The 25192-nt window shown below is 45.6% G+C and overlaps 1 protein-coding gene and 1 non-coding gene across 8 annotated transcripts in view; one reads left to right on the top strand and one right to left on the bottom strand.

The window, feature by feature from the left end:
• Positions 1 to 25192, top strand: part of poglut2 (protein O-glucosyltransferase 2) — a 78241-nt gene that overhangs the window by 38153 nt on the left and 14896 nt on the right. For 4 of the 7 annotated variants that reach the window (XM_038817754.1, XM_038817755.1, XM_038817748.1 and 1 more), the window contains exons 6-9: positions 12528 to 12765; positions 16317 to 16385; positions 17022 to 17231; positions 18117 to 18206. In XM_038817754.1, the coding sequence (XP_038673682.1) occupies positions 12528 to 12765; positions 16317 to 16385; positions 17022 to 17231; positions 18117 to 18206 (607 nt within the window). The remainder of the gene's footprint in view (positions 1 to 12527; positions 12766 to 16316; positions 16386 to 17021; positions 17232 to 18116; positions 18207 to 25192) is intronic. The other 3 variants (XM_038817752.1, XM_038817753.1, XM_038817749.1) reach the window with 3 other exon arrangements.
• Positions 17693 to 17764, bottom strand: trnat-cgu. The gene has a single exon. It is a non-coding gene; the product is annotated as a tRNA-Thr (tRNA).

Below are 25192 nucleotides of genomic sequence, written 5' to 3'. Positions count from 1 at the left end.
AACGCAGAAGAAAAAGAGTGCCACCACGGCACAGGCCGGCCTGCCAATTGGTGGGCCCTGATCGCGGGCCAGGCCACCATGGGGGCACCCCCCAGGGTCCGATCGCCCTGCGCCCCCCCCAGGACCACGACGCCCGCCCGTGCCGCCAATCCCGCCGGTCAGGTAGGTGGTCTGTGTGTGTGTGTGGGGGGGGCTGTGTGTGTTGGGGGGGGGACTGTGTGTGTGTGTCGGGGGGGGCTGTGTGGGGGGTGGGACTGTGTGTGTTTGTTGGGGGGGCTGTGTGTGTGGGCGAGGTCTGTGTGTGTCTGGGGGGGGACTGTGTGTGTGTCTGTGGGGGGGGGACTGTGTGTGTGTGTGTGTGTGTGTGTGTGGGGCACTGTGTGTGTGTGTGTGTGGGGGGGCACTGTGTGTGTGTGGGGGGGGCACTGTGTGTGTGTGGGGGGGCACTGTGTGTGTGGGGGGGACTGTGTGTGGGGGGGGTCTGCGTGGGGGGGTCTGTGTGTATGGGCGGGGTCTATGTATGTCGGGGGGGGACTGTGTGTGTGTGGGGGGGGTCTGTGTTTGTGTGTGGTGGGGTCTTTGTGTATGTGAGTGGGGGGGTCTGTGTGGGTGGGGGGGCTTCTGTGTTTGTGCGGGTGTGTGGGTGGGGGGTCTGTGTGTGGGTGGGGGGGTCTGTGTGTGGGGGGTCTGTGGGTGTGGGGAGGATCTGTGTGCGTGTGGGGGGGGTTGTCTGTGTGTGGGTAGGGGGGTTTGTGTGGGTGGGGGACGTCTGTGTGTGGGTGGGGAGGTTTGTGTATGTGTGTGGGGGGGGGTTTGTGTGTGTGGGTGGGGGGGGACTGTGTGTGTGGGGGCACTGTGTGTGCGGGGGGGGCCTGTGTGTATGGGGGACTGTGTGTGTGGGGGGGGACTGTGTGTGTGTGGGGGACTGTGTGTGTGGGGGGGACTGTGTGTGTGTGTGTGTGTGTGTGTGTGTGGGGGGGGGACTGTGTGTGTGTGTGTGTGTGTGTGTGTGTGGGGGACTGTGTGTGTGTGTGGGGAGGTTTGTGTGTGTGTGAGGGGGGTCTGTGGGTGTGGGGAGGATGTGCGTGTGGGTGGGGGGGCGTCTGTGTGTGCGGGTGTGTGTGGGTGGGGAGGTTTGTGTGTAGGTGGGGGGTTTGTGTGTGTGGGTGGGGGGGTTTGTGTGTGTGTGTGGGGGGATCTGTGTGTGGGGTTGGGTTCGGTTTGTGGGGGGGTCTGTGTGTGTGGGGGGGATCAGTGTGTGGGGGGGGGTCTGTGGGTGTGTGTGGGTCTGCCTGTGTCTGTGTGTGTGTCAGTGTGTGCCTCTGAGTGACTGTGGGTCTGAGTGACTGGGGGACTGTGTGTGTGTGTGTGTGTGTGTGTGTGTGTGTGTGTGTGTGTGTGTGTGTGGGGGGGGGGGGGGGGGGACTGTGTATGTGTGTGTGGGGAGGTTTGTGTGTGTGTGGGGGGGGGTCTGTGGGTGTGGGGAGGATCTGCGTGTGGGTGGGGGGCGTCTGTGGGTGCGGGTGTGTGGGGTTGGGGGGGGGGTTTGTGTGGGTGGGGGATGTGTGGGGGTGGGGAGGTTTGTGTGTGTGGGTGGGGGACGTCTGTGTGTGGGCGGGGAGGTTTGTGTGTGTGGGTGGGGGGGTTTGTGTGTGTGGGTGGGGGGGTTTGTGTGTGTGGGTGGGGGGGTTTGTGTGTGTGGGTGGGGGGTTTGTGTGTGTGGGTGGGGGGGTTTGTGTGTGTGGGTGGGGGGGGTTTGTGTGTGTGGGTGGGGGGGTTGCGTGTGTGGGGTGGGGGGGTTTGTGTGTGTGGGTGGGGGGGATGTGTGTGTGGGGGATGTGTGTGGGGGGGGGAATCTCTGTGTGTGTGTGGGGGGGTGTCTGTGTGTATGTGGGGTGTTAGCGTGTGTATGTCTCTGTGTGTGGGGGGGTTCTGTGTGTGTGGTTGGGTTCTGTGTGTGGGGGGGTCTGTGTGTGTGGGGGGATCAATGTGTGGGGGGGGGGTCTATGGGTGTGTGTGTGGGTCTGCGTGTGTCAGTGTGTGCCTCTGAGTGGGCCTGTGAGTGTGGGGATGGGTGTGCCTGTGGGGGGGGTGGGGGTCTGTGTGTGGGGGGTGTGGGTCTGTGTGTGTGTGTGGGGGGGATTGTGTGTGAGTGGGGGGAATTGCGTGTGTGGGGGGGGACTGTGTGTTTGTGAGGCGGGGAACCTGTATGTGTGTGTGGGGGTGGGGGTGGGCATGTGTGTGTGTGTGTGTGGGGGGGGGGGGGGGGGTGGTCTGTGAGTGTGGAAGGGGAGTCTGCGGGGGGAATTGTGTGTGTGTGGTGGGGGACTGTGGGGTGGGGGGGGTGTGTGTGGGGGGGTCTGTGTGTGTGTGTGCGGGTGTGTGTGTCTGCGGGTGTGTGTGCATTTGTGTGTATGGGTCTGTGTGTTTGGGTCTACCTGCGTGTGGGAGTGGGTCTGCCTGTGTGTGTGAGGGGGTCTGCCTGTGTGTGGGGGGTTGGGGGTCAGTGTGTGTGTGGTGGGGTGGGGGTCTGTGTGTGTGGGGAGGGGTCTGTGTGTGTGGGGGGGGACTGTGTGTGGGGGGAGACTGTGTGTGGAGGGGCCTGTGTGTGTGTGTGTGGGATGGATTGTGTATGTGGGGGGGGGTTGGACTATGTGGCTGTGTGTGTGTGTGGGGGGGGGGTGTGTTGCACTGTGTGTCTGTGTGTGTGGGGGGTCTGTGAGTGTGTGGGGACGTCTGTGTGGGGAGGTCTGTGTGTGGGGGGGTCTTTGTGTGTGTGAGTGGGGGGGTCAGTGTGTGGGTGGGGGAGCATCTGTGTTTGTGTGTGGGTGGGGGGGTTTGTGTTTGTGGGTGGGTGGGTTTGTGTGTAGCGGGGACCTATGTGTGGGGGGTCTGTGTGTGTGGGCGGTCTGTGTGTGTGTGGGCGGTCTGTGTGTGTGGGGGGGTGTCTGTGTGTGTATGTGGGGGGTGTCTCTGTGTGTGGGGAGGGTCTGTGTGTGTGTGTGGGGGGGGTCTGTGTGTGTGTGGGGGGGTCTGTGTGCGCGGGTCTGTGTTTGTGTGTGGTGGGGTCTTTGTGTGTGTGAGTGGGGGGTCTGTGTGAGTGGGGGGTCTTCTGTGTTTGTGCGGGTGTGTGGGTGGGGGGTTTATGTGTGTGGGTGGGATCTGTGTGGGGTGTCTGTGTGTTTGGGGGTGTCTGTGTGTGTGGGGGGGTCTGTGTGTGTGGGGGGGTCTGTGAGTGTGTGGGGGGTCTGTGAGTGTGTGGGGGGTCTGAGTGTGTGTGGGGGGTCTCTGTTTGTGTGTGTGAGTGGGGGGGGTCTGTGGGTGGGGGGGCTTCTGTGTTTGTGTGGGTGGGGGGGTTTGTGTGTGGGTGGGATCTGTGTGGGGAGTCTGTGTGTGTGTGGGGGTTGTCTCTGTGTGGGGTGGTGTCTCTGGGGGGGTTCTGTGTGTGTGGGGGGGGGGGTTCTGTGTGTGTGTGGGGGGGTTCTGTGTGTGTGGGGGGTTCTGTGTGTGTGGGGGGGGTGTCTGTGTGTGTATGTGGGGGTGTCTCTGTGTGTGGGAGGGCTGTGTGTGTGTGGGGGGGCGGGTCTGTGTGTGTGGGGAGGGTCTGTGTGTGTGTGTTGGGGGGGTCTGTGTGTGTGTGGGGGGGTCTGTGTGTGCGGGTCTGTGTTTGTATGTGGTGGGGTCTTTGTGTGTGTGAGTGGGGGGTCTGTGTGAGTGGGGGTCTTCTGTGTTTGCGGGTGTGTGGGTGGGGGGTTTATGTGTGTGGGTGGGATCTGTGTGGGGAGTCTGTATGTTTGGGGGTGTCTGTGTGTGTGGGGTGTCTGTGTGTGGGGGGGTCTGTGAGTGTGTGGGGGGGTCTGTGAGTGTGTGGGGGGTCTCTGTTTGTGTGTGTGAGTGGGGGGGGTCTGTGGGTGGGGGGGCTTCTGTGTTTGTGCGGGTCTGTGGGTGGGGGGTTTTGTGTGTGGGTGGGATCTGTGTGGGGAGTCTGTGTGTGTGTGGGGTTGTCTCTGTGTGGGGTGGTGTCTCTGGGGGGTCTGTGTGTGTGGGGGGGGTTCTGTGTGTGTGTGGGGGGGTTCTGTGTGTGTGGGGGGGATTCTGTGTGTGTGTGGGGGGGTTCTGTGTGTGTGGGGGGGTCTGTGCGTGTGTGGGGGGGGGTCTGTGTGTGTGTGGGGTCTGTGTGTGTGTGTGGGGGGTCTGTGTGTGCTTGTGTGTGTGTGTGTGTGTGTGTGTGTGTGTGTATGGGTCTGTGTGTGTGGGTCTGCCAGCGTGTGTTGGGGTGGGTCTGCGTGTATGTGGGTGGTGGGGTTCTGCGTGTGTGTGGGGTGGTGGGGTTCTGCGTGTGTGTGTGGGGGGGGGGGGTCTGTGTGTGTGTGGGTGGCGTCTGTGAGTGGGGGGGGGAATTGAGTGAATGGGGGGGGATTATGTGTGTTTGTGGGGGGGTGGGGAAACTGTGTGTGGGGGGGTTGGACTGTGTGTGTAGGGGGTCTGTGTCTGTGTGGGGGGGTCTGTTTGTGGGGAGGGGACTGTGTGAGGGGGGCTGTATTTATGTGTGGGGGATAGTACTGTGTGTGTGTGTCTGTGTGTGTGTGGGGGGGTGATCTGTGTGTGTGGGGGGGATCTGTGTGTGTGTGGGGGGGTCTATGTAAGTGGGGGGGTCTATGTGTGTGTGGGGAGGTCTGTATGTGTGTGCGGGGGGTCTGTGTGTGCGCGGGGGGTCTGTGTGGGGGGGGGGTCTGTGTATGTGGGGGGGGGTCTGTGGGTCGGGGTCTGTGTGGGTGGGGTCTGTGTGTGTGGGAGGGGTCTGTGTGTGGGGGTGGTGCGTCTGGGGAGGTCTGTGTGTGTGGGTCTTTGTGTGTGGGTGGGGAGGGTCTTTGTGTGTGCGGGGGGGGGGGACTGTGTGTTTGTGGTGGGGGGGATCTATATGTGTGAGGGCTCTGTGTGTGTGGGGGGTTCTCGTGTGTGTGTGTGTGTGAGAGAGAGAGAAAACAGGAAGGTGGGATGGTGCTATCATCTCATTTGTTTTGACACTTTTAGCAATTTCTTTCCTGAGCTTCTTGCAGAGTTGTTATAATGGTAGTTGAAGGTTTTACTGTGATGCCCTGACTAAGTGGTAGCACCAATCAGTTAAGCCTTAATCACTACTGTTGAGAAAATACTGTCATGTCAAAGATCAATATTGTCATAACAACATGAAATATTACAGCATCCAAATGCCCACCTTTGTGACCTCGTGTAAGGTTTACATTACTGACATTCCAATAATATTGATTACTGTCCATTTCTCTATGCTTTCTTTCATTACAACAGGACAGTGGATGGAAAGTCTTTGCAAATGTCTGCACCCAAATTACCTTAAACAAAACACTTTAAATTGTACAGCTTAAGAGAGAAATGAAAAAACAGCAATACTTCTATTTTACTAAGTTCTATCAATAGAAATGACTCCGTACAGATCACCCCCACACACACAGATCACCCCCACACACACAGATCACCCCCACACACACAGATCACCCCCACACACACACACAGAGACACACACACACAGTACTATCCCCCACACATAAATACAGCCCCCCTCACACAGTCCCCTCCCCACAAACAGACCCCCCCACACAGACACAGACCCCCCACACACACAGTCCAACCCCCCCCCCCACACAGTTTCCCCACCCCCCCCACAAACACACACATACTGTTGCCATGATGTGGAGATGCTGGCGTTGGATTGGGGTGAGCACAGTAAGAAGTCTTACAACACCAGGTTAAAGTCCAACATGTTTGTTTCAAACACTAGCTTTCGGAGCACTGCTCCTTCCTCACCTGAGGAAGGAGCAGTGCTCCGAAAGCTAGTGTTTGAAACAAACCTGTTGGACTTTAACCTGGTGTTGTAAGACTTCTTACTAAGGTTTATGTTGTATCAAGGCTGAACAATGCTTGTTTATTTTCTTCATGCAGTTTCTCAAGTCATAATTATGACCAGTTGAGAGAGTCATGTTAATTTTGTTGAGTGGACTATGGATTTCCCAAATGTTGGAGGGTGGTCTATGCAGGCCATCTATTACAATTCATTCATGCCATGGAAACACCCAACCTAAGTGTAGCTAGTGGATACTATTTATATTAGCTTTTAGAGACAATGATTTAATTCTCCTTTCCAAAGATTTGTCATTGTTTTAAATGGAAAGAAAATTGGACTGCTAATATTGTTGCATTTCCATCAATAGCGTTAATTGTTCTGGAGGCAACCCTCTCTCCAAAGATCAAAAAAGACCACACATTCTCAATTTATGGATTGGGAATTGTCTGATACTATAGTCCCTGTTCAGACGTTATCAGTTTTTCACTTTTAATATCAGTCAGTTCATGGGGCCTGTATTCTCGTTTAGTGTCGTGAGATGCACTTAATTGTTGTTTCATATTAGTTTGATGTAGGATCATGTGACCCATCCACTATTTTGGAGTGGCCTCTCGCTCCCTAACCCCACCCTTTCGCTGCCAACCTTCTGGGCTCATGACCTCACCTGATCCTTGACCCACCCTCCCTGATCCTTGCTTTTGACAAGCCTCCCTTTCCATAACTCGCCATATCCCTCTTGGAAACTCGGTGCGAATGGCGGCTCTGGAGATGAGTGGCGAGGAGGAGCAGCTTCTACTTAACCTGCAGGTTTTCTTCCAGCAGGTTTATAATCAACTTCACCCAGTGTTGATGGGTGAGGTGTAAAAGTGGTGAAGCTGATTACAAAGCCACTTATAGAGAGCTTGCCTCCTGCAAGTTGAAACTGCTCCTCTTGCCTCTCGTTGCTCATCGGTAGAGCCTGGGCTCTCAGTGAGGGTGCAGGGGAGGGAAGATGAGAATGGCAGAGTCTCGATTGGAGAGTGATGAAAGGAAGAGGGTGGGTTTGTGAGCAACAGAGGCAGCACATCATGGAGTTGACAGCGAGAGGGTGGGTTAGGGACCCAGAAAGGCTGAAAGCCCAGACGCTCGGCAGCGAGAGGGTGGGTTAGGGACTCGCAGAGACCACAAGCCAGGGGATCAGTGAAAGGGTAGGTCAAGGAGCGACAGAGGCTGCAAACCTGAGGGTCAGCGAGAGGAAGGGTCCCCAGTGTCCAGGAGGGTCAGAGAGCATCCCGCTCTCTGTGTGGTGTGCGGGAGGTATTGAAAGCAGAAACATACCATTTTTTAAAAATTGTTTATCTTTATTTTAAAAGTTATTTCATTTTAAAAGTTATTGTTTTTGAAAGGATCAGGGGATGGCCACCTAAGATCGTACTGCTCCTTTGTTCCTAAACCTCTGCAGCCTTAAACTCAAACCTTTTACTCTCTTCCCCCCGCCCCTTCCCTGACCTGTTGAAACTGCCCAGGAACCCAGACTTGCCAATCGGATTGGCCAGCAGCTCCGAAGGGCAGGTCTTCCACCCAGTGAGAGGTGAAAGTCCCACTTGTCCCTTGTCATGTTGCTGTATAAAGAGTCAATGGAGACACGATGGGCCAAACAGCCTCCTGCACTGACTCATTATCGTATGAGGAATGGTTGAGGACTCTGGGTCTGTACTCGTTGGAGTTTGGAGGATGAGAGGGGGATCTTATTGAAACTTACAGGATACTGCAAGGCTTGGATAGAGTGGATGTGGAAACGATGTTTCCACTTGTAGGAAAAACTAGAACCAGAGGTCACAATCTCAGACTAAAGAGACGATCCTTTAAATAGAGATGAGGAGGAATTTCTTCAGCAAGTGGGTGGTGAGTCTGTGGAACCCTTTGCCGCAGAAGGCTGTGGAGGCCAAATCACTAAGTGTCTTTAAGACAGAGATAGATAGGTTCTTGATTAATAAGGGGATCAGGGGTTATGGGGAGAAGGCAGCAGAATGGGGATGAGAAAAATATCAGCCGTGATTGACTAGCGGAGCAGACTCGATGGGCCGAGAGGCCTAATTCTGCTCCGATATCTTATGGTCTATGGTCTAATTCTGTGTGCCCACTGTGCATTATGGCTGCCTGGCGGGCCAGCATGAAGCAGGTTGTCGTCACACCCACTTTGTTCTCAGTGGGGGGGGCATTGTGTATCCCAGTCCCGATTATACAGCCTACTATTTTCACGAATACAACTTCAAGTTAGGCTTTACTATAATTCAGCTCCCCTTTCTCAGATATCAAAGTAAACAATGGTGCTGTTCTCACTTCTTTCCACTAGGAGGCCATCTTCACAATTTTGCCTCGTATATAGTTATTTGAAACACTCATGAAGCACAACATTAAATTATTTTTGGACTACAATTGAAAGTTACTTTTATAAATAAACAAAATAATTATGTTGACGCTGAATTTTCAAGGCATAATGTGTCAGTGCAATAATTGTGGGACCGGATATCTTTCTGCCTTCAAGTTTCAGAGGCGAATTTACAGTTACTGGGGCCATGTGCTCTTTATTTCTGGGCCCCCCTCGCCACCAATCCTTGCCCCATAGAATGTTAAGGTGAAAGCCACAAAAACTGTCCAGTCCCCTCACACACTCTCCCTTCCCACAATCCCCTCACGCACTCTCTACAACTGAACCCCTCACATACTTTCCACCACCCCCACACGCTCACACCTTTTCCCCCCCCCCACACCTATCCACTCACAGTCTCGTGACCATCCCTCCTCCCCACTCACACTCCCATTCGCACCTTCCTTGCCCAAAATCCTCGAGGCAGCTGCCTCATCCACACTATGTCCTCGTTGTGGTTGGCCGCTGTGCCTCTCCCTCTCTTCATGGTCTCGCACATGCATGCATGCCTGCTGCCAACTGTTACTTGCCTTCCCGATCTTTGGTTCTCATCCAATCAGAGTCTGATTTCACTCTGCATTTACTGCTGTTAGCCTATCTGCATCAAATGCAGAGATTAATCAGCCATTGATTGGATGCCTTGCTAATTGACTGGCCATGTTGATGTGCAGTCCAGCTGAGCTGACACTGAGCATTCCAGGACTAGGTCCGGACAAGAGCTTAAGTTTACCTGGCAGAGTAACAAATATATTGGCCTGGAATTTGTGCTTATAATGATGACAAAACTGATGGTGTTCATCGTCATTACAGCTGTGAACCTGACAGCAATTTCTGCCATCAGTTAAAGATCGGAATTCAGAAATTATTGTTCGTGATTTTCTGCTTATCCAATTGGGTACACTTTTGAAGTATCCACAGGTGTCAGTCTTGAGAATAACTGAACTAACGAGAACTAACTGAACTCCCCTTTTATACTGTTAAAATAATGTCACTGTTAAAAGCCCTAAAAATTGAAACACCTTGTTATTGACGTGTACCTGTGGTTTTAGTAGTGTACCTGTGGTTTTAGTAGTGTACCTGTTGTTTTAGTAGTGTATTAAGTCATAACTGCTGAACAGCCACTCTAATCTTGAAAACTAAGTTTATATCTGTGTAATATCATTTGTCCCTTTGCCTTCCCTTCTCGTTTTCACTTAGCTTTCTTGGATTTGATGTCTACCGACTGTTGCAGGCCACACTTGGCAGAAATGCCACTATCATTGTCACATAACAGCATCAATATTTTAAACATCAGTGTAGCATTTCATCCTCCTTTGTTGTATTTTGCTAAATTAATCGACTGAAGTAGGTAAATATTTATACAAATTTAACCTCATCAAGAAGTCATACTGCTGCTGTAATTGAATCCTAGAAAATGAATAAGTTACAATTGATGTTTATACTTCAGACTTACTGCATTCTAATAACCAAACGTGTTTGTAGCAGTATCAATTACTTTTAACATCATCAAATTTAAGCAGCTTGGAATTTTCTATAACCTGTATCTGCAATTTTAATTGTGACTGCATTGAATTATTGAATAGGGAGCTCAGGTAATTTCAGCATTGTACATGCTACATATCACATAATAGACTTTCATTATTTTGAATGACTATCTTATTTTTAAGAATAATTTTATAATATCTGAAGTTTTCAAGCTGGGTCCAAGGTCTTCAAATTTAAAAAATCTTTTTGTTTTGACAGAAGTAGCACGCTGGATAACTGATATTCTTTATGTTCCTATCAGCGAAACTGTACTACTCTTTAGAAATTACCACGTTTGTAATTTTGCTATTACATATGTCACGAATTGTGTTATCTTGTAATATGACCCTTACTTTCTGCACACTTAACAGCTGTTGATATCTGTTACACATCTTTTTACAAATAACTGTTTAGAACTGAGTATTTAAGCTGGGGTCACATTCACTTGGATAATCAGTTGTAAAATATTTCACATCAGTTAAATATGGCCTATTCGCGTGATTTTTCAGATAAATTTGTGCTCCATCAATTTGTCAGATTTAATTACCGAAGTGGCTACCTTTTAATCTAGCATTTTGAAAAATATGATGTGTGCATTGTGTGTAACAATATCTTGGAGAACAAACAAAGCACAAAGTTGGACTTATATTAGATTTCTTACAGGTTGAATAACTGATTGATCTGAGGTGACTACTGGTACAACTTACATTTCACAATATCCTTAAAGTGATAGATTATTTAGCAATTTATTTTCATTTATTTACTGAAACTCTAATAAGTTTTGACGGTGTTTGACATGCATGACAAATAATAGAAGTTGAATCATCCAGCCTCATTAAGTTAGTTATACATGACATGTACACATAACAGATTTCAGCATTAATCATTTTACACTCTGATTAAGCAACTTCAGACAGTTCAAAAGTAAGCATCATCTGTTTTATAGTTCTTGCTGAGTAATGGAGTTTAGTTTTAATTTGTTTGGGCAGCTCTGTTGCCAAGAGATTTTATTACTGTTTCTCAAAACAGATGGACTTAGTTCTGATACCAGTATTGATTGGTACTTCAGTATGTCATTATAGTTTTTTTATATGTGGACAGATTGATGCTTTTCTGTGACATTGCTTTCTGAAAAGAAGCAAAATACTGCAGCTTCTAGATAAAAGCAGAAAATGTATGGAGCGTGCGGCAGATAGTAAGGCAGCATCTGTGGAGAATGGAACCGAATGTTTCAGGTCGATGGCCTACTCCTCCTAATTCTCATGTTCGTTTCAGAACTGGACTATGTTAGAAATGTAACAGGTTTTGAGCAGGTACAGAGGCAGGGAAAGAGGGGTGGCCTTGGAAGGAAAGAATACAACGGTCGATCTGTGATAGAGTGGAAAGCAGGAGTGACTAAATGGCAAAGCGGATGATGCGTCAAGGCAAAAGGGTGCAGTAATGGGACAGGTAAAGAAACAAAAGATGGATCCACAGGAGCTGTAAATGGCAATGATTGAAAAATGGGAACAGCATTTATAATCTGAAATTGCAGAACTTAATGTTAAGTCCAGAAGGTTGTAAAGTATTCATCGAAAGATAAGGTGCTGTTTCTCCGGCTTCTGTTGATCTTTATCTGAACCGTGTAGAAGACTGAGGACAAATGGGTCACATAGAATGGAGAAGGAAGATGGCTAGTGATTAGGAGCTTGGTCACACTTGCAAACTGAACAGAGGTATTCAGAAAAATGATCACCCAATTTGCATTTGGCCTGTACCACTTTGAGAGAACCAGATTGTGAATAATAAATATAGTATACTAAATTGAAAGAAGCACAAGTAGATCACTGTTTCACCTGGAGGGATTGTTTGAGGACAGTGTGAAGGGCTGAGGTGTTGCATCTCCTGCACTTGTACAGAAAGGTGCTGTGGGGAGGAAGCATGTGTTGGGGGTGATTGAAGAGGTGGGACCAGGGTGTCGTAGAGGAAACAAAATTGATATTGGTCATGAATAAATCCATGACCTGGCTCTCCTCCTCCTCTCAAGTAATAAAGATTTGTGGAATCAGTAAGACATTGATAAAGTGGGAACGTTTGAGAGTAGCCATGAGGCACCTTGTCAAAGGCTTTACTGAAGTCCATGTAAACAATATCCACCACCTTCCCCTCATCAATCACCTTTGTCACCCCCTCAAAAAACTCCCGATCAAGTTAGTGAGGCACGACCTCCCCTTCACAAAACCATGCTGTCTATCGCTAATGAGTCCATTTGTTTCCAAATGGGTATAAATCCTGTCCCTGAGAATTCTCTCCAATAATTTACCGACTACCGACGCGAGGTTCACCAGCCTATAGTTTCCTGGATTATCCCAAAGAAGCTTTGGGAAATCACTTAATGATCTGTATAAATTTTGTACCTTTCATTACCATTTCATTAAGATTGTTGGTTTCCTATTGGGTTACAGTTTTAGGTGTTGTTGAGTAACCTCCTTAATTAGAATGCGCATTGGAGTATAATGAACTGTTCAATTTATTTCAAAGATGAGAAAGCTCTTCGTAACTCATTTTGACACCGTGCATGATCAAGTCTCGTTCATCAAATAAATTGTAACAAGTTTATTTATTTTTCATTGTATCTTTGTGTAACTTCAAATTATATCCTTTATATTAAAGGATTTTGATTGAAGGTATTAGCCCACAATAGAAATGCTTTGTCATAATTTATTTCATTATCTTGTATCCTGGTTTGCACAGAGTCAGTCTGGATATGACGTCTGTTCAGGCCAACACTGGTCCTTCTTGGGAAAACAAAAATTGTACAGCATTTTGGAGAGGACGTGACAGCCGGAGGGAGCGTCTAGAACTTGTAAAACTCAGTATCAAACACCCCGATTTGATTGATGCTGCATTTACAAACTTTTTCTTTTTCCCCCACAATGAAAGCATCTACGGTCCAATTGTAAAGCATGTGTCATTTTTTGATTTTTTCCAGGTATGTAGATATACTTTCGAAATTTTGCCTAGTTAATTGCTTCAAATACACAGAAATATATGTTGGCATGATTTTATTAATTAGCCATTTGTATTGCAATAATTTCTGCTTCTCCATTAAGACATTTGGTTTTTAGAATTATGTAAGATTACAGAACCTTGTGATATTAATTTGGAATGTATTTGTGGTCAAAATCACTTCCACCTTTATTGATTGTACAAAACCCCGCGGAGATATTCCTTAATCTCAATTATTTATCTGACAGATTTTCTGTAATTTATTTCTTCTCCCACAAACAACAGAATGAAATTATACTTGAGAGAGCAGAAGAAATGAAGCAGAGGTGCAGGATTTTTTTCCCTCATCTGTGGTTGACAGGGCATTCAACCAGGTTTGACCCATTTCCCGCAGCTCTGCTCTTACCCCCTCCCCTCCCTCCCAGAACCATGATAAGAGTCCCCCTTGTCCTCACTGTCCCCCCTACTCACATCCACATTCAAAGGATCATCCTCCACCATTTCTGCCAGCTCCAGCACTATGCTACCACAAAATGCATCTTCCACTCACCCCCATTGTCAGCATTCCGGAGGCACTGTTCCCTCCGTGACATCCTGGTCCACTCCTCCATCATGCCCAACTCCACAATCTCTTCCCAGGGCATCTTCCCTTGCAATCGCAGAAGTTGAACACCTGTTCCTTTACCTCCTCCCTCTTCACTAAGGACCCAAACATTCCATTCAGGTTAAGCAGCATTTCACTTGCACTCTTTCAATTTTGTTTATTGTAGGATCAGGAATAATATGATTAGGGATAGTCAGCATGGTTTTGTGAAGGGTAGGTCATGCCTCACAAACCTTATCGAGTTCTTTGAGAAGGTGACTGAACAGGTAGACGAGGGTAGAGCAGTTGATGTGGTGTATATGGATTTCAGTAAAGCGTTTGATAAGGTTCCCCACGGTCGGCTATTGCAGAAAATACGGAGGCTGGGGATTGAGGGTGATTTAGAGATGTGGATCAGAAATTGGCTAGTTGAAAGAAGACAGAGAGTGGTAGTTGATGGGAAATGTTCAGAATGGAGTTCAGTTACGAGTGGCGTACCACAAGGATCTGTTCTGGGGCCGTTGCTGTTTGTCATTTTTATAAATGACCTAGAGGAGGGCGCAGAAGGATGGGTGAGTAAATTTGCAGACGACACTAAAGTCGGTGGAGTTGTAGACAGTGCGGAAGGATGTTGCAGGTTACAGAGGGACATAGATAAGCTGCAGAGCTGGGCTGAGAGGTGGCAAATGGAGTTTAATGTGGAGAAGTGTGAGGTGATTCACTTTGGAAAGAATAACAGGAATGCGGAATATTTGGCTAATGGTAAAATTCTTGGTAGTGTGGATGAGCAGAGGGATCTCGGTGTCCATGTACATAGATCCCTGAAAGTTGCCACCCAGGTTGATAGGGTTGTGAAGAAGGCCTATGGTGTGTTGGCCTTTATTGGTAGAGGGATTGAGTTCCGGAGCCATGAGGTCATGATGCAGCTGTACCAAACTCTGGTACGGCCGCATTTGGAGTATTGCGTACAGTTCTGGTCGCCTCATTATAGGAAGGACGTGGAAGCTTTGGAACGGGTGCAGAGGAGATTTACCAGGATGTTGCCTGGTATGGAGGGAAAATCTTATGAGGAAAGGCTGATGGACTTGAGGTTGTTTTCGTTAGAGAGAAGAAGGTTAAGAGGTGACTTAATAGAGGCATACAAAATGATCAGAGGGTTAGATAGGGTGGACAGCGAGAGCCTTCTCCCGCGGATGGAGGTGGCTAGCACGAGGGGACATAGCCTTAAATTGAGGGGTAATAGATATAGGACAGAGGTCAGAGGTGGGTTTTTTACGCAAAGAGTGGTGAGGCCGTGGAATGCCCTACCTGCAACAGTAGTGAACTCGCCAACATTGAGGGCATTTAAAAATTTATTGGATAAGCATATGGATGATAAGGGCATAGTGTAGGTTAGATGGCCTTTAGTTTTTTTTTCTCCATGTCGGTGCAACATCGAGGGCCGAAGGGCCTGTACTGCGCTGTATCGTTCTATGTTCTATGTTCTATGTTCTATGTATTCGCTTCTCCCAATACTGTTCCTCTACACCTGGGAGACTAAATGCCGACTGGGTGACTGCTTTGCCAAACACATTCCCTCAGCCCACAAACTTGACCCCAACCTTCCTGCTGCATGCGATTTTAACTCTGCATCTTGTTCTCATGTCCACATGTCCTTACCCTGTTGCAATGCTCCAGTGAAGCCCGACACAAGCTGGAGGAGCAAGATCTCTCCTTCTGGTTGAGCACATTGTAGCTCTCAGGACTCAATGTTGAGTTCAGCACTTTTACGTTATGACCTTTCTCTTCAATCTTAAACCCCTTTTTAAAATATCACATTCATGTATTGTCTCAATACAAACCCTCCAAAGGGGGGGAGAATGTGTTAGAAATTAAAGTGTAGCTGTGAGAGATTGCAACAAAAAGTAGCAACATTAATACCAAAAGTCCTGATATGGGAGGGTAAAGGGACCCTCCCATATCAGGACTTTTGTTATTAATGTTGCTACTTTTTGTTGCAATCTCTCACAGCTACATTTTAATTTCTAACACATTCTCCCTCCCTTCAGTTCTGACAAAAAGTCAAAAGGACTCAAAACGTTAACTCTGCTTTCACCATTTACAGATAGATGCTGCCAGACCTGCTGAGTTTTCATAGCATCCTGTGATCTTGTTTCAGATTCCAGAATCCGCGGTATTTTGCTTTTTTAATGTTCGTGAGATGCATTTGAACTTGTTGAATATGAGAGTTACCTAATTGAGTTTACCCCATCATAGGTTCTAACATGATCTATATTTAAAAAGCAAATCTTTGCGACCATTGTGATTAAGGAACATCTCTGTAACTGAACCATTGAATATTACATTTTGCAGTTGTCACTCATACTAAACCCACCATTTGATTCTTTTGTTGTTTCATTGCCATTCTTTGCCTTGCCTACCATCTGTTTTGTCATCACTCTATCCCTGAACACCATCACCCATAACCGTTCCCTGCCTCTGTACATGCTCATAACTTGTTACATCTCAACTTTTGCCACTTATGATGAAAGGTCATTGACCTGAAATGTTAACTCCATTAGTTTCTTCACAGGTGCTGCCTCGTCAGCTGAGTATTTCCTGCTACTTTTGCTTTTATTACAGTAAGCACCAGCATGGATCTCATTTTCCAGCAATGCAACCACCCATTACTCTGTTACTTTAGAGCTGAATATAAAAGTATTATTTGATTGTAAAAATTAACCTTTTATTTCTATGGCAAGTTAACCTTTTAGTCACCATCTCCAAAATGACCTTGAGCTGAAAAATGTAGCTGTCACCAGTCTTATAAAATTATAGGGTAATAAACCAAAGAATTACTTTTATAGACATTAGAAACTACACACCTCAAAAACCTTGAGATTTGATGGCATCATAGGTGTAATAAAAATTCAACGCAGTGTGGAATTCTAATGTGTTTGCTGACTCTTAAGGTTGCCATAAAAACTACCCCAAATGAGACACTAAAGGTTAGACGAAAGAACTTTGCTCACTCCACTAATGTAAGTATGATAAGTACTGTTTGAAATCCAGGTAAAATATAAATATGCTTTTAAGTACTGGAACAGGCTTTAAAATTCGGCTCAAACCATTTGGTCAGTTTCCACTTGAATTTAATCTTTAGGGTTAAAGGTATAAAATGGAACTTTATTGCTAATTAATTAAAGGGTTAATTAAAGGGTTTTCCATCAACCAGGATTATCAAAACTAGAACAAACAAACCTAAATTCCTAATATTAGGATAGTTATAAAGTTCAAGTAGATGAAAAGTGTAAAAGATATTCACCCACAATAATGCATTGAAATGACCCAGACATCTGTTAACTTACACTGGTCGCATATAATGGAACATGGAAAAAAAAGTTTAATGGTCAGTGCACATTATCAATCATGGTTACTTCTTGATTTCACTGGAAGAGTTGTTTCATGTTCATGTGAAAAGAAACACTATACAGAATACTTGGGCACTTTGACTTTTAAAATTGGCAAGTGATGGCAAGGCATTAAATAAGCTGGACAGTCAATGGGCATCTGTTTCTCTCAGACAAGCAAATCTTGTTTTGTGTATCTTGCTTAAAGCGCTATCTTTTAAGCATATTGCTTCAGACCAGAGTCCTTTGAACTTTTTGTTTTTGTAGTACAAGTATCAAATCAACATCGATGGTACTGTGGCAGCCTACAGAATGCCTTATTTGCTAGCAGGAGGTGGTGCTATCCTAAAACAAGATTCAGTCTACTATGAACATTTCTACAATGACTTACGACCATGGCAGCATTATATTCCATTTAAGAATGATTTAAGCGATCTTTTGGATAAAATACAATGGGCAAAATCTCACGATGAAGAGGTAATTTTCAGTATTTTTTATTTAATTACAGAAGCTGATCATTACTGTTAATAATTGTGACTTTGTATTATTTATTTTTGTTTTTCTAATTGGCAGAAGTAAAATACCATGCAAGTATTGACTGAATTAAACACACTTGTATCTTTATGACTTGTGTGTTGGACAGTCAAATCCAGTAATTGTGTGACTATAGTATTGTAGTGGGAAATGTGTTGTATTCTCTTCTTAAGAACTCTGTAACCATCTCTTGTAAAGCAAAAGATTCTTGCCTATAAGTATCTTATTTCATAGCTAATAGCGGAAGTATGGCTTCACTGTAATTGAAAGTCATAAGTTTTAGATAAAAGCATTTGAGGGTGCTCATTCAGGTTTGTCGGCCATCTAGGCTTTCAGTTCTGGAATCCCTCCCTTATAGCAAATAGCACCACAAAATGTACAACCTGAAACAGTACTGAATCATTAAGCGCGGACGGGAATTGAACCCGTGATCTTTGGTTTACGAGACCAACGCCTTCTCACTTGGCCACCATGCCCTGAAGCATCTTCAGACATTTATGTTGAAAATACTATAAGAATGCATGTTCTTATCTTGCATAACTGTATATGACTCCGATAAGAATAGTAGTTGTTCTGTGACCTCAGAGCTGTGTATGTGGAAAACCTAATAAAGAAGAATAGAGCTATAACTAATTACTTGATCATTATTATCTTTCTCTGGTATTTCAAGATCAGCAAAAGCCATGGAAGGTGTCTTGACATCTAGGTACACACTGTGTATTTCTATGGTTGTTCTGACCTCGACAAGAAAGTGAAAATATTGGCATGACAAGAAGTATTGAATGCTTTATTTGGAAATGTGTTTTTTATTTTTGATCTAATTCATAGGCCAAAATGATTGCAAAAGCTGGACAGGACTATGCCCGGAACAAGCTTATGGCAGATCACATCTTCTGTTATTATTTTAAACTTTTCCAGGTAAGTGGAAGCATTTACTACATGAAAGCCCATGTCTTAACCTGCAGTATATTCAGAGTTAATATCAAATTAATAGAACTGAAGAATGAGCTAAATGCACATGCACTGACTTAAATAAATTAGTTATTGGGTTCTGAATTTAAATATTTGATTAAAAAACTTTAGCATTTCATAGGGCTTTGATGTGAAATCCTACAGTTTTAATAAACAATGGAATTCTTGTTTGCATTTAGAAGTATTGGAATTATTTGTGTGTGATAGGTGGGGATTTTTGGGGAATAAGACATTTTCTCTCATGACACACACGAGTACCCAAGTGTATTTCTCCAATCCCTTAGTGGCATCCCAGCGATCTGAAATCTTTGACAGCCACTAACATCTAGAACAATGTCAGCATTGGGCCTGATTGGACCTACCGATCCTCATGTTTCAACAGATCCTAAACTTTGGAACGGTCAGAAATCAAAGCTGTATGCTCTGGGAAGTGAAAGGCAGCACACCAGCGCAAAGCCTGAGTCAACTGGACTCGATGAAGTTGTGGCCTCCTAAATGAGACACTTCTTGTTGCCACAGCGATGCATATGTGGCTGGAGAGATCACCATGGCTGCAAGTCTTGTGTTTTTGCACAAACAATGAAGGCAGCTCTGATAATGGGACAATGGGAATGGTAACCCTCCAAGTCAATTGAGCATGCATAACTCCATGGTGTCTTTCAATGAATATCACTTCTGAATGCAATTTGCAGTAATTTTCAATAAAGTGGTTGATACTTCTCACTGACATCAGACAAGAAGCGAACAACTGATATGAGTTAGCTGAACATCACATGAATGTGAGGTTCACAGAGGGAGGCGATCACAGAGTGGGAGCTTGGGTCATCCTCACTATACGAGGCCACGTAGATACGTATGCACGATGCATTCAAATTACAAGTCTATTGTCATAAACAGCAAATTTAATAACAAAGGTATGTGATGTATGCAGTGAGTGAACATCCATGACCCAAAAGTGATATCAGTGTTTCTTAATATTTCAAACCCTACCACTACTTCTTGGATCCCCAATGTTCACAGCAAGGTGGAGCCAACCTCTCACTGCTACGCCTCACTCCCTTTGATGAGTTTGGCGGGTCCTCTAGGGGGCTGAGGCCTTTGAGGGCCCTAGCCTGTTTTGGGTATCCTGCTGTTGGGCAGGTGCACCCTCCTCAACCTGTGTAGCTGGAGGTGATGGGTCACAGGCAAGTAGATTGTATATGGCTGAACATTTGCAGAGTCTACTGAGTGGACGGCCCCGGGCTGTCCAGCTGCTGGTCCTTGTCCCTCTGTGTGCCCAGGGGCCTCTGCCTAACTCCTTGAGAAGGGCTGTTGGAGAGATGTTGAAGTGCCTAGCCCCCTTTTCCCCAGCCACAATGGATTTCCCCAAAGTCTACTGTGATGGAGTGAAACTCCGAGTGTAACTTTGGAAGAATCTGCTGGACCAAGGTCTCCAACGCTTCTCCTGGAGACTCTGAGACACTTGCATGTTGAAGCCCGACATCAGAACGTGATGGATTGTTCCATCCTTCACTCTTGTTTGGTGACTATCTCTTCCAACTTTGTCTGACGTTTCACCCTCAATCTTTGCATCTCCAGCAAATTTGCAGCAGTCACTTCCAGAGGCTCATACTCAGCGAGTGGCTGTTCTCCAGTAATCCGCCAAGTGCCAGAGACCTGAGCGATTAATGTCTCCACATGCTGCAGAGACATCTCAGTCAGGTGTTCCCCAGACTGTGACCCCAAGCTTAATATAGAATTATGACCCATCAGGGTATGTTTCTGTGCACTGATGGAGGGTGCAGTGAAAGCCATAACTGGGTGGTCTTCAAATGGGTCCTCCGTATCCTCCGCTGAGATGGCCTGGGGCTTATGTTACTGTGCTGGTCTCTCTGGACCTGCTGCTGACTGTAAGAGAGAGATGATAGATTTAGTTCATGAGAATGCTGAATACAATGTTGCACATCGCTCACTGTGAATGTCAGAATGTGATTGACTCTTGGAGGGATCCTCCGTACTGGCTTGCTGGGAGAGGCTGATCTCTGTCTTCGCCTGCCTACCCTCATCAAACCTGAAGAGATTCTGGATGTTTTATTTTATTCGTTTGTGTGGGCATGGCTGGCTGGGCTAGCATTACTTGTCTCTCCCTGAGGGAATTTTAAGAATTCCATTGCAGTGAGTCTGGAGTCACATGTAGGCCAGACCAGGTAAGGATGGCAAATTTCCTTCCCTAAAGAACATCAGTGAACCAGATGGGGTTTTGCATCAATTGATGCTTTCATGGTGGTCATTAGACTTTTAATTCCATTTTTTTAATTGAATTCAAATTCCACCAACTGTTCTGGTGGGATTCGAACCCAGATCCCCAGAGCATTACCATGGGTATCTGGATTACTATTCCAATGACAATACCACTACGTTATCATCCCTCCTCTAATAATAATAATAAATAATAATAATCTTTATTGTCACATGTAGGCTTCCATTAACACTGCAATGAAGTTACTGTGAAAAGTCCCTAGTCGCCACATTCCGGCATCTGTTTGGGTACACAGAGGGAGAATTCAGAATATCCAATTCACCTAACAGCACGTCTTTCAGAACTTATGGGAGGAAACCGGAGCACCGAGAGAAAACCCATGCAGACACAGGGAGAACGCGCAGATTTCATACAGACAGTGACCCAAGCCGGGAATCGAACCTGGCACCCTGGAGCCATGAAGCAACAATGCTACCCACTGGTCTGGAATCCCTCCCTTTTCCTTTGAACAAGGTTGCCCACATTAAGAGATTAAATGTGATGAGATGGGATTAAGCAGAGGTTGGGAAACATGCAGACTGTTGTGTGTGCTGAGCCCTCCCCATTAAGGGCTGAGGATGGTGTTTGTGCAAGATGATGGATGAGATGCTAGCGAATGGGCTTTCAATACTGATATCTCCCTCACTAATGTTTTGTGAGACCCCCGAGCTGAGGAGTGCTCTTGAGTAAATAATGCCATTTTCAGAGTGTGTGTTTGGAGTGAGTTGAAACATGACTTACCCTGCTGGTGCGGATGAGATAGTTCATCCAGTTCTGGATGATGTTTCTTTGGCAGAAGCCCACAGCGCCAGTCTCTTCTCAACTGCCTTCCATGCCAGTGAAGTGAGATAGGTGGACTTTTTAGAACCATCCCTCAAGAAGAGGTCATCATGGTGCTGGCGCACATCACAAATAAGAACTTCGAGAAAGTCATTGCTGAACCTTGGTGCTGCCTTCTTGCTTGGATCCCATTAGGTTACGGCAGGGTGGACAAATCATTGGCCCCCTTGCCAAGGTCGAACCACTCACCGATGTATAATTAATTAGCTTACAACCTGGCCGTGGTTTTTCGACCTGTCAATCAGCAGGAAACTCGCCACTAATCCCATCCACCACTGCAATTAGTCACAGGAGTGGAAAATTCCACCATATTTGTTTTCTGGTGACTAACTTTGTTTTATCTTTGCACACTAGGTCTTCTAGGTCAGGGGAAAGATTTGAACAGGTCACAATTTTTAGGAAAATCAAAACATGGTTAAAGAACATGTTCATAATTTTGCTGCAAATAGCAAACAAAGGAAATTCTCTCTCTTAGATGAAAAGTGATTTGGGATAAATTAGATTAAGATTTTTTTTAAATGTATTTACTTGTGGGATGCAGGCATCTCTGGCAAGGCCAGCATTTATTACACAAATCTGATTGCCCGAGAAAAGGTGGTGGAATTGCTGTGGTCTTTGTGGATAATGAATTTTCATAGCCAGTTTGATACAACTGAGGGACTTGCTAGGCTATTTCAGAGGACAGTTAAAAGTTAAACATTTTGCTGTGGGTTTGGAGTCAAACATCGGCCAGACTGCAGGTTTCCTTCCCTCAATGACATGAGTGAACCAATTGAGTTTTTACAACAAGTCAGTAGTTTCACAGACATCAATGTATACTCTAATTTTTTTTGAGTGCACCAGCTATTCGTTTAACTACATAGCTGATTAGATGCAGTAACGTAAATACGCCATCTTCACAGAAACTTTGAGGCTTTTTTGCTGCGGATTTCAGATATATTTAATAATAATAACAATCGCTTATTGTCACAAGTAGGCTTCAATGAAGTTACTGTGAAAAGCCCCTAGTCGTCACATTCCGGCGCCTGTTCGGGGAGGCCGGTACGGGAATTGAACCCGCACTGCTGGCCTTGTTCTACATTACAACTCAGCTGTTTAGCCCACTGTGCTAAACCATCATTAATTAAATGCGTTTAAATTCAGAACTTTAATTCGCTAATTGGCAGCTTCATTATCAGTCAATTAGCATTACCACTATCCTACGCTGCCCATAAAAATCAACAAACACAAAAGCTCAATATTTTTAAAAGAGTGGCTCATTATTTTGCAGTTCTTGTGCTTTTGAGTGTTGTTGACATCTGGTGCCCTGAACTTTCTTTTTATGTTCTTATTTTTATTATCTGGAACTTTACACTGAACAGCTTTCTCTGAAATATAACTAAATGGCAAAGCACAAATACTTTATTGGACTTTCTTCCATATCATGGGAAGCTCTTTGCATTTCAACCGCACATTTGTTCCAAATGAAGCCTTGAGAAGATGATTATGGGTGCCTCTTTATTATCAGTTCTTTAACTTCAGATGCTTCTTTATCAGTTTTTATCTAAGAAATATCTAACAAGGTACGTTTATTAAACTTTGGAATTTAGTAACTGAGGGTGGACAGCTACCACACTACAACAGTAGCTGAGTGATTACATTACAACAAACTCAAATGCTTGGGATCGGAAGAATAGCCTGGACTTGTGAACAGTTTACTCTTTGTAAAATGTTTTTTCAAATTATTTTTTCCACTAAGATATTACGTTAATCCTATGACCATATGCTACCAGTGTTCAGATCACAGTAGCCACTGTTATCTCCGATGATAAGAATTCATTCCCTGTTATCGCTTATCTGTTATCAAAATTGATATTGGGCAACACAGCTCAATTTAATTTGATTTTATCAGACAGATACTATACTTTAATAATCGAGCCAAAATACAAAAAATCTTTAAAACTTGGTTGGTTACTTGTTCAGTGAACTGAAATCTGAATCTTTACTCTGTGCCATATTTCAGTAAACAAAAAACCCCGATTGGTCCATGGCTGCAGAATCTGTAATGCTCACTATATTCTCCTGTTATCTAAGAGGACAGAAAATATCTCTGTATCAATTCTTGTTATATGGTGTAAAGTGCTGTTTTAAGTTTGTTCACAAATAAAATTTTGCACAGAAGTAAAACTGCAAAATACTGTACCATCCAATCAGGAAATTTCCAAATATACAACCTGCATTAATTGTTTTAAGAATGCCTGTTGTTCCAACTTTACTCAGGAAACACTTGGAAGTACATAATTTCTGGGGGTACATAGCTGAGTGTTGTGCTCACAGGGCTGCATGTAAGTCCCCCCCTTGTTAAATGTATGTCATTGCTGGCATCATGCACCTACTGTATATCAAAAATAGTATGTCAGTCAATCAGGCCAACTTTTATCGTTATAAATTCCTATGTTCACAGCAAGAATGCAAACTTGTTATACTTAATTACATCTTCCTACCAGAGACATCACTATGTTGGATTAGTGGGAGTTAAGTTTCAGTTGTGGAGGTAGGAATTCATGCCTTCTTCATCACCCTGTCCACCTGTGACTTCACCTTCAAGGACCTATGAACCTGTATTCCTAGATTTATTTGTTCTGTAACTGTCCCCAACTCCCTGCCATTAACTGAATAGGACCTGCCCTGATTTGATCTACCAAAATGTATCACTTCACACTTATCCAAATTAAACTCCATCTGCCATTCATCGGCCCACTGGCCCAATTGGTCAAGATCCTGTTGCAATCTTATACAACCTTCTTCACAATCCACTATGCCACCAATCTTGGTGTAATCTGCAAACTTACTAACCATGCCTCCTACATTCTCATCCAACTCATTTATATAACAATGGAATAACAGAAATAACAGTGGACCCAGCACCAATCCCTGAGGCACACCGCTGGTCACAGGCCTCCAGTTTGAAAAACAACCCTCCACAACCACGCTTTGGCTTCGGTCAACAAGCCAATTTTGTATCCAATTGGCTACCTCACCATGGATTCCATGTGATTTAACCTTTTGCAACAACCTACCATGCGGTACCTTGTCAAAGGCCTGGCTAAAGTCCACGTGGACAACGTCGACCACACTCCCCTCATCTACCTTCTTGGTTACCCCTTCAAAAAACTCAATCAAATTCGTGAGACGTGACTTTCCCCTTGCCAACCATGCTGACTTTCCCTAATAAGCCCTTGCCTGTCTAAATGCCTGGAGATCATGTCCTTCAGAATACCTTCTAACAACTTACCCACTACAGAAGTAAGATTCACTGGTCAGCAGTTCCCGGGCTTATCCCTATAGGCCTTCTTAAACAAATCCACTATTTTTTTGTTGTATTCATTTAGGCCAGCATTTATTGCCCATCCCTAGTTGCCCTTCAGAAGGTAGAGGTGAGCTGCCTTTTGAACCGCTGCTGTCACTGAGGTGTAGGTACCCACAATGCTGTTCGGCAGGGAGTTCCAGGATTTTGACCCAGCGACAGTGAAGGAACGGCAATATATTTCCAGGTCAGGGTGGTGAGTAACTTGGAGGGGAACCTCCAGGTAGTGAGGTTCCCAGGTATCTGCTGCTCTTGTCCTAGATGGTAGCAATTGTGGGTTTGGAAGGTGCTGTCTAAGGAACCTTAGGCGAGTTATTGCAGTGTACATTGTAGATGATACATATGGCTGCCACTGTTTGTCAGTGGTGGACGGTTTGAATGTTTGTGGAGGGGGCTGCTTTGTGCTGGATGATGTTGGGCTTCTTGAGTGTTGGAGCTGCGCTCATCCAGGCAAGTGGAGAGTATTCC

This window comes from Scyliorhinus canicula, chromosome 14 (genome assembly GCF_902713615.1).
Source record: "Scyliorhinus canicula chromosome 14, sScyCan1.1, whole genome shotgun sequence".
Classification (NCBI taxonomy): domain Eukaryota; kingdom Metazoa; phylum Chordata; class Chondrichthyes; order Carcharhiniformes; family Scyliorhinidae; genus Scyliorhinus; species Scyliorhinus canicula.
This window is presented reverse-complemented; position numbering and strand designations above follow the sequence as displayed.